Source organism: Parasteatoda tepidariorum, chromosome 1 (assembly GCF_043381705.1).
Source record: "Parasteatoda tepidariorum isolate YZ-2023 chromosome 1, CAS_Ptep_4.0, whole genome shotgun sequence".
Taxonomy (NCBI): Eukaryota; Metazoa; Arthropoda; class Arachnida; order Araneae; family Theridiidae; genus Parasteatoda; species Parasteatoda tepidariorum.
In genome coordinates, this window is record NC_092204.1 from 88,772,925 (window position 1) to 88,783,014 (window position 10,090).

The 10,090-nt window shown below is 25.8% G+C and overlaps 1 protein-coding gene across 5 annotated transcripts in view; it reads left to right on the forward strand.

The window, feature by feature from the left end:
- Nucleotides 1–9,802, forward strand: part of LOC107454653 (uncharacterized) — a 22,028-nt gene extending 12,226 nt beyond the window's left edge. For all 5 annotated transcript variants that reach the window (XM_016071911.1, XM_016071914.3, XM_016071912.4 and 2 more), the window contains exons 4-6: nucleotides 969–1,420; nucleotides 5,711–5,802; nucleotides 6,723–9,802. In XM_016071911.1, coding sequence (XP_015927397.1) covers nucleotides 969–1,420; nucleotides 5,711–5,802; nucleotides 6,723–6,726 — 548 coding nt within the window. In that variant the 3' untranslated portion in view covers nucleotides 6,727–9,802. The remainder of the gene's footprint in view (nucleotides 1–968; nucleotides 1,421–5,710; nucleotides 5,803–6,722) is intronic.
- Nucleotides 9,803–10,090: the final 288 nt, after the last annotated feature.

Consider the following 10,090-nt stretch of genomic DNA (forward strand, 5'->3'; position numbering starts at 1 on the left):
TTTTGTGCAAAATTTTTCTGCACATGCATTTGAATATAAATTTCTGAGATTTTAAATCTGTTATTTTACCTTAATTTTAATTAAAAAATATTTTAAAACCTGCTGATTACCTATAGTATAATTAAATTTCAATATAATGCATGGTAACTGTTGGTAGTTTTGAAGTTTATATATTTTCTTGGCAAACTTCAGTTTTTGACGGTTTAAACCAGTATTATACCCTTGTCATGTCAAAAATCACTTTTTGACGTCAAAAACTCAACCCTGACTGTAGCATAATTTAATATTCGGTGAAAATCTTAGTTCTAAAAATCTTTGCTTTTTTTTCTTCCTCAATTCAGTTTATTTTTATTAGAAACCTGTTAAGATATGTTTTCTTTTTAAAAGAAAAATTGGATGAAAAATAACCTTCATATGATTTTTAATACATTACAAATCTTGGTCATTTTGGTATAAATGTTCCTCTCCCCCCCCCCCCCTTTTTTTTTTAACAAAAGGTTGCAAACTGTCCAAGAAGGATACTGCACAAAATGAGATTTCCAAAGCAGTTTATTACACTATTTTACTCAATAGTCTAGTGTGTATGTATTCTAATTACAAAGTATGCAATCTGATTATTTTGAACCACAATGAAGCCTGTTTATGGAGATGTTAGAGGAAAAATGAAGCACTCTAAAATTCTTTTATCTGGAAAAATTATATTGAATCACAAAAAGTATGTTTTTGTGATGTAAATCACGTTTTAATACAAGGTTATTCTAAGTTCAGTGATAATAGACCTATGTTATGATTAAGTTCTTATTTTTAATTTTTACATCAAAAATTTTGATTATTTACCCGGTTATTAATTTGAAAGTCTTAATATCTTTCTCAGTCTAATAATGTTTTATATTGGTTTATATATTTATAATTAAATAAAAAAATTAAAATGCTATGAAATAAAATTAATTCTAATTATCTGTTTTTAGATAAAACAAAAGGCTTGTATGCCAGAAAAGCTGCAGAGAACAATAACAGAGTATCTGTCATAACTAAGCACTCTTCCTTCGAAGGAAAACAGGAACCAATATATTATGCTCCACCTGTTTCTCCTCCGTCCCCAACCAGCTCAGATCGAAGCGACAGTTCAGACTCCGAGCTTGCCAAATGCATACACGACTTCAAAGAGGGTCAAAAGAATCACAATCAGATGTTGCTCAACATGAGTTCTAATTCTATCCGGTTTTCACCTAAAAAGGAAAGTCCTTTGAGGGAAGTCAACGATGATTCCATACGAGGAATTGTGAGTCCTCAAAGGATGCCCCATCTTCCAATACAGCCTGTACCGGTCTACAATTTTGCACCTTCAAAACGTTTTGAAAGCCCTCATCTACTACTAGTCAAAACTTACAATGAATTTGATAATAGCCATGCTATAAAGGTACGTTGTACTGAGCATCATGATTATTGCATTTGTTGTAGTTGAAATTGGAAGTATGAAAAATCAAAACTTAACATATTGCTGTGATATAACTTTTTTTTTAAAACTTTATTTTTGAATTCTTGCTTTAGTGAACAAATTATGGACTTAATATTTTTTAATTTTTTTTTATTTATTTTTTTACTGTAATTTCCTTCAAACAATAAACATGAATAAAGTTGAGCAATGTAAATTTTTTCGTTTTATGTTTATATTTTGCAATGGCTAAAATAAATCAGTCTTTTTTTACCTTTTATTTTGTTTTATTTTTATTGCTTTATCAGATCTTTTTATATATTAATGTTGAGTTCGGGAATGTGCAGTTTTTTTTCTTTCTTATTTTAATATTAGGATGTTTCACCATTTGAGTTAAATCATTTTCAATACTATACATATGTTCAATGCTGTAGGTTAGAAAATTTGAATGCTTGATTTCGAATGAATGCTGATCTTATTGATGTGTGCAAATTTTTTATGCTTGATATTAGATGAAATGTCCAATATGGGAAATATTTAAAAACTATTCTAATTTAATCATAATTATTTTGCTGTTCAATATTGACAATGAAAATATTTTTGACACCTTAAGAAAGATAAGCATTTAAAAAGTAACTAATCCAATATGTCTGATACTTATAATAAATAAAAAAATTTGGCGTAATTTTATTTTGTTTACTTAGAATTTTGCCCTGATTAATTAGTATGGAGTGAACGGATATACATTTGTATACCTTTGCCATTTTAGACGAGTTTTGTTCTTATTAACATTAATTCTAGAAATAAACAGTCAAATATTTGACTGAATATTTCACCAAAACACTTCAGTCTACATTATTTCAAATTTTAACTATTAATTAATGAGAACAAGATTTCTAAAAACCTAAAATATATTTATTAAATGTAAGTTTTTATATGCATTTCCCCCACCCCCCNTTTCCCCCCCCCCCCACACACACAATTTTGCAGTATGTACAAAAATTCTTGTCACAATTCACGCTTTCATTAACAAAACAATATATGTAGAAATACCTGTTTTAGCTTACTTTTTAAAATTTATTCTATTTTGAGTTGCAATCATCTCTTGTTTTTTTTTTTTCGTTTGATGAAAAAAATAAACATTCGACAAGGTATAACCATCACACACACTTATAACAAAGAATTGAAATTTTACAGAGTCGTAATTTTTAATACATACCTTCTGTTAGATAAGTTATTTGTTAAACTCAATTAAAAAACCTTAAATAGGTTGAGAAACATTAAAAAATATTCTTACTGAGAAAATATTTGATTTATTGCCATGAGCATGTTGATAAATACAATTAGATTTAATGAAGGCTAAAAATAAGCTTAACAAGTTTGAAATTTTAAGATTTATAATTTTATTGACCCAAAGCGTATTAGTGAAGATAACTGGATTTCATATTTGTTTCAGGAGTTGTACTTTCACCATACAAAATAATTATCAATATCTCAACTTCAAGATATTTTTATTGCCTTTTATGACGTGCAAAGCTTCTTGAATTATAATCGAATAAAAATAATACAGTTCAATTAGTTACGCTTTTTTTAGGTATTTAATTTGTAAAAGCTCAACAAAAAAAAATTTTAAATTTGGAAAATATTACTATAAAAATATTACTATATTTAAAAACTATTTTAACTATATTACTACTATTCAAAAATATTACTATAAAATCTTTGTTGGATACTTAGAAATTACTAGAATTAGTAATATTAGCTTGTTCAGTAAAACTAACATTTAACAATCATTAACCTGAAAATGGTTCATACCTAAGTACAATGAATTTTTTTTTCTATGGATTTTGCATAAAATTGATAGCAGATTTACAAGAAATTAGTAAAAGTAGTTTTTTTTTTAAAAAAAAATCTGTTTAACAATAGTGTTTTTGAAATCAAATTTCTTGTTGAATTACTTAACTATCTGGTGGTTACATATGTGTAATTTCGCGATTAGGTGTCCCTGTTACTGATGTTTCTCTGTTCTGTACTTGCTCTGATGTTACTCAACGCTTTCAGATAAAATAGAACACATTTTACTCTGCAGAAAAGAATGGAGCTCAAAATGAGACTTACTACTTTCATATCTGCTATACTTTTAACATTTTAAAGTGTGCACTCTCTCTACTACAGAGAACTTAGAATTCACAAAGAATTAAAAAATGCCCCTGGCAAAGCTGAACATCACTTTCTCCATACATAGTTTTATTGCAAATGATGTAGTCTATTATTTCTCACCTTTATGCAAGCAAATACATCTTTTAACCATTGGCACTTTTATTTGTTTTTTAGTGATATTTTAATAATTCAATTTTAATATATAGATAGTTCAATAATATGATTGTTCAAAACATCTAATAAGAATAATTAATAATCTTGTAGACCAATTTCTTTCTATCTAAAACCTCTTATAGAATAAAGAACAAAAAAATTTAGTTTGATAATGAGAAAATTATTAACTTGAAATAATTTTTGGTTGATAAAATAGGATTTAATTTTTTCTGCCTTAATAAGCATAATTTTCTGCCTTAATAAGCATTAATAAGCATAAATTTTAAATCATAACTAAAATTATGTTAGTTTGATTTAAATTCTAAAAAAATAAAATGCTGAATTTGATTGGATTGAGATATATTCCTATCATACGTACGCAATTCAAATAATTAACAAAGTGCGAACATTACATTCATGAGATTCCTATTTTAAAATATTTTTACTACTACTATGCTGTGCATGAAAAGTAAAAAGATAAGTCTGCATTACTACTCGGTTTTTTCTGCTTTATTTAAGAAAAAACTTTGTTTATTTAACAATTACTTTTAGATCAATGATTTTTTAAATTTAAATCTTATACAGTTATTATATATAAGTTAAATATTATACATACAAATATCTAAAAAAATTAAACATATCCTTATTTTAGCTTAGTGTATTAATTTATCTGTGAAATTTCTCTCTAAATTGTTAAGGCTTGTTTCTGCTTTAATTAAGAAAATATGACTCTGAATATTATGCTATATATATTTAATTAACTTTGAACTGTTAATTTAATACACATTGTTGCTGCAATCTGATGTACTTTAAATTCCTGTGACATGAAATTAGCATATCTACAAAAGTGATTTTTTTTTAAAGGTACTTGAACTTTATGAGGGATATGACTGAGAAAGAAACATATTAAATAAACCATAAAGAAATTGTTTTATTACTGCATGCAAGGTGTAATGTATAAAATACTGGTTTGGATTGTATTTACCCATAATGTAACTAGTTGCACTTCAGTGAATTTATTTGTTTGAACAATTAAAAGAATAAGACTCTCACTAAAATACAATATACATTTTATTCTATTTTTTATTTTTTTTATCTGGATGTAGATAAATATTATAGAGCTTTTTGATGTGGTAAAGATAATTTAAAGATATGTTTGCAATATTAAAATGAAATTTGATTTTGTAGTGATATAAAATTAAAAATTTCTAGACTGTTTATGAGGAAACCCACTTTACTGCTAGATAAACTATTATGGATCATAAATTTTCATTTGGTTTTATTTTTTTCTGTAAATAAAAAAGAGTTTTAAGATAATTTTTGATAATGCAAGAATTTGCATCATTTTATAATACATCAAGTACTAATGTATCAAGTTACTAGACCAAATACTACTGTAATATTATTTTGCTAATTAAATCTTACTAATGGATCATTATATTTATAAATATAAATTTTTAACTATGATACGTCAATAAAAAATATTAGCATGTTCTAGTTTCTTTTAATATCTAGTTCCTGTAAATATTGAATTTTTTTTTTTTAATTATTGGTTTTAATTTAAATTAAAAAACATTTATCTGAAAAAATGAAAGCTTTCATTTTCATACAAAAGAATCTATTTCTACTAAAAAATATTGAAAATTAATTATAACTGATAATGTTTTAATTTGCAACTTGACAGGCTTGCATCTATAATTCTGGAAAATGTGTCATAAAACCGATTTTCATATTTGCATACCCCCAGCAACAATTGCTTTATTAAAAACAATGATGTTTTATTTTTATACAGACATAATACAATCCCTCGTTTACACTTGTTTTGCATCAAGTACTTCATTCCAAGTAGTGTTAAGTTTGTTGACTCTTAATATTTACCATTGAATATCTGAAAAAGCAAGTTAAATTTTCTAAGCTCTCTCTCTCTTTGTTTTTGGGTGAATAATTTGATTGTTATTATAGGCAGAATATGATTATGAAGAAGTTGTGAGTGATTCATCTGATTATGTTCTCAACTTATCTGTAAAATCTGATGATAGTGATGTTCTCTCAAGGTATGTGTGCGAAATGTTTTGATAATACGAATTGTTAAGAATTCATATAATTTGAATACAAGTTTTATTTATCCATTTTTTCAATTTGGTTCATGTTTTAAGTTTTCAAGATAATTCTGACAGCATACACTCTGTGTTTCAATGAGGCGAGATAGTGTTTTTACTTCATTTTAGTATATTTAAAAATGACATGCCTCTTAAGTTTGATGGATGAGAAAATATTTGGTTGAATAATCTATGATTTCTTTATAATTAATATTGGCTAATTAATTTGGGTCAGGATTGTAAATTTTTTGGTGACAGGATATCCAAATGGAAAAAGTGCGCTAAGCAGCAGCGAAACCAAGAGGAATAAAACAAATGAGACAATGAAAAATTGAAAAAATATGACAATCAAGGCTGACGTCATCGGGGGTACCAGCCCTGATGACGTCATCCTTGATTGTCATATTTTTTCAATTTTTACTAATTTTTCTTCGTCTTAATTGAATCAAACTTATTATTAAATTCCTATATTTAATTCTCCCTTGGTAGATTCAGCAAAGAAATAGAACAAAAAGGGCAGGGGGGGGGAGAGTTATCAGTTTGTGGTGATCTTAGATTTTTATCATTAGCATTAATTTCACATTACAGCAAAATATAAGTATATACATATGTTCTGAATTAAGAGTAAAAATTTTTCAGAGTGAACAATTACTTCAATGTGCATCATTTTTAAGTCAGGTTGTAAGCTAACTTTTACGCTAATGTAAGCTAACCAGGTTGTAAGTTTACTCTCTGTTAACCTCAGAAATAATTACTCAGTGGTAATCTAGGCTCCTAAATAAGTGGATAATATGAATTTAACAGTATGTTTGCAATTAACTGTGTGTAACTTAATGTTTATTTTATATTGATTTTTTTCTTCTTCTTTTCTCTAGGTGACGAGAACCGAAACTTTGTTTGCATCCATTTTTTATTCATAATCATTGTTGAAGCAGGAATATAACTATTTTATGAGCTTTCAGTCTTGGAGAGAATGTATTAAAACTTGAACTACAAAATAAAACTTAAAACTTTTTGAATTTAGTTGCTCAAACAATTCAGGGAATATCAAAGAAGATTGTTGTTACTGGTTACCAAAGATTTATTGTGACAACAATTGTTATAATGTGCCAGTTCATTTCATATTGCTTTTACATTTTTTAGTATTTTTATTAGAACATCATTGTTGAAATGTGAAGTTATGTTCTTAAAACCAGAAATGACTTTAAAGTCCCAAAGGTGTTTCTTTTTTTTATGTTATTAACAATTTGTACAATAAAAATGTGATCCTGCCAGTCTTGTGGAAAAATTTTAATGACTTTTAGAAATTTGTTACTGTTTTTCTTAAGATTGCCTTACAAAAGTATATAAAAAGTGCCTTGTTCTGATACAAACTGAATTATCACTTGTTTTTAATTTTGAAAATATACAAATTACTTTTAAATACTGCCTTTGCACCTTCAATCAATCGTTAATTGATTAGTATAACTATTTTTGCATTTTTTTAAAACTGTTTGAAAATGAGAGCAATAAATCATTCTTAAATACAGTGATCTCAATGTTGTAAATGCCATTTAATTGCAGTGATACTTAAAAGAATGCGATGGCAAAAATCCAATACAAAGTAATATTTTATATCATATTTACCCTAAAGAAATATATGGTTAAGAAAATTATGGTAATTTTATGTTGGTTAGAAATATGTCTCTCCCAATGTAGCCATATATTTATCTTTTATAAGTTTTAATTAGAAAAAAATTGGTATTTCTGGCCCATATTAAGAATTATTTTGTTACAAATTTTATATTTTAAATAATTTTTATGTGCATTTTAAGGAAGAACAAAGTGACAGTGTAAAAATTATAAGAAACTTAAAAGCTTTCATGGAAATTTTTGTTTTGCTAAATCTATTCCTAAATAGAAGTGATAATCTGTTTCTGTTCACCATATATTGTTTCATTAAATTTTTATTCAATAGTTGTAAAAAATTTGCATAAATGGTTCCTGTTTAGCCAAATATTAAGCTGTACATAGATAAACAATTTTTTAAAAACAGTGGGAATTTGATGCAGTTTGTTTGATCATGATGTTATTTGGTAATTGAGAAAAATTTACATGTGTTAGATAATTTACTAATCAGCAAAATATTATGTTATACATTTACAAACAATATAATGGAATAAATGAGAATTTAAGAAATTTAAAAATTCATTTATGATTAGGTAGATTATAACCTAATCCTAATAAAATCTGTATTTACTCTTAATATTTCTTAAATTGATACAATTATGTATAATTAAAAAATTTATTAGTTATGACTACCGTGTCTTCCAATGTGTAAAATTGTTGATTTTTTACATTGTTATGTGATACGTTCAAAATTTTATATTAAATATATGTATCTTAATAAAAATTTGTACAGGTTTTCAAATATCTGTTTTTTGGAAAGTGACGCAAGAATATTGTAAATGTTTCATTTTATTAGATATAAATAAGATATCTTGATTACAATTCGATAAGTACTTATATTATTCGACTATAAAAAAAGGTGGAAAAACTCTTACATATATTTTCTATGGAAGAGCTGCGACCAGCTAATGTTACTATTGTTTATTGGCAATAATTCGTCACTACCATTTATTTAAAATGTAGAAGTAGTAGTAATGATTGTGGTCAATTTACGTGGTTTACTTTTTTTATAGCCCCTACACAGTGTCCTTGAATTGACATGTTTTCAATTTTATTAATGTATTCACTAATACTTTATAGTACTTGTTGAAGATGCTCTAGTTTTACAACCAGCCAAAATATACCTGCTTTTATAGGTGGTAAAAATGAAAGAATTTATTGATCAATATTTTGATACGAAACTGTTAATATTCTCTGAATCATTAGTTGTTAACAAATTATATAAAATTTATGTATATAAATATAAAAAGTGTTAATTAATATTAATTGTTCTGGGTTTAAATTTTTTTTTACCGATTTTGTCTTTTGTTTCTTATTATAAAGCGGCAAATTATATAAAAATCCTTAAGTGCCGCATACCAATAGTTTTTTTTCCTGAACCTTGATTTAGCTTTGTTTTCTAGTTTAGCTTTCAAATTTTTATATGTATTTCCTAAATAAATAAAAGTAATTGTAGTTAAATAAATAAATGCTAAATTTTTGAACTAAAGATGCTTTTTATGTTTAAAAAGCTTTTGTTTATATACATATTCTTTGAAGATATATATTTGTATTAAATTTTTTACTGACCTATTGACTATTTTAATAGAAATATTTTCCTTTTAAAACATTGAACCGTGTTTGCAGTCTTAAAAAATGTTCTATTAGTTGCAATTTGCTAATTTTTTTTCTTCTTTTTATTGCAATAATTGATTGAATGTAGTGTGATAGTCTGCTTCTTATCTTAACATTTTTCTATATTTTACCCTTAATAACAGTGTTCATTATCTTCTTTAATCAACTGTAGTTTCATCAAAATACGTTTCGATTGGTTGAAACAAGTTGCGCATTTATTGTTGATCATTCTATTTTTGTTACAATATTTTGTACAAACCTAATTATTTGAGATATGATCATTTTTCACTTATTACCCAAATTTCACGATGCTGTGATTATTAGAAATTTATAAAAGACATTTCTGACTGATTGCTCGTTAATGATTTCTAATCCTTTTGTGACCTGTTAAATTGCTGCATTAGTGAGCAAATGTGTCTTTTTATATTAGTGTGATGTCCTAATCATGATTTCTGCTTGTATGAGTGCCTTATATATAAAAAAAACATGTTTTAAAACAGTGATTTATACTTCGCACTTTGAAATGAATTTTTGTATATGAGATATTAGTAATTGTGCGATTCTATCGAAGTTTAGCCTGTTGTTTGAATGTTGTAACTTCTCAAATGTATGATGCATATATTTTTTTCTGTTACTATTGTTCTGATTTGATTAAAAAATGTTATAAATGTTGTATGCAGTCTCAGATTTCTTTGAAAGTGTAAATAATAAATATATTTTAACAGAAAAGGTTGTAAAATGTGCAGTTTAGAGTTGTTCAGAACTTTTTCTTTTTAAATATTTTGTTTATCTTTTATTTCCTTTTTTAATATTTTAAAATATATATCAACATTTCAACAGATTCCTACGTACAATAAGGAATCTAGCCTGATTTAATGGACTATCCTGGTTTTTACGTATATTAAAATAAAATTTTAAAAATTGGAAAGTATCTGAAAAAATCTTTATCATCAAAATAAAT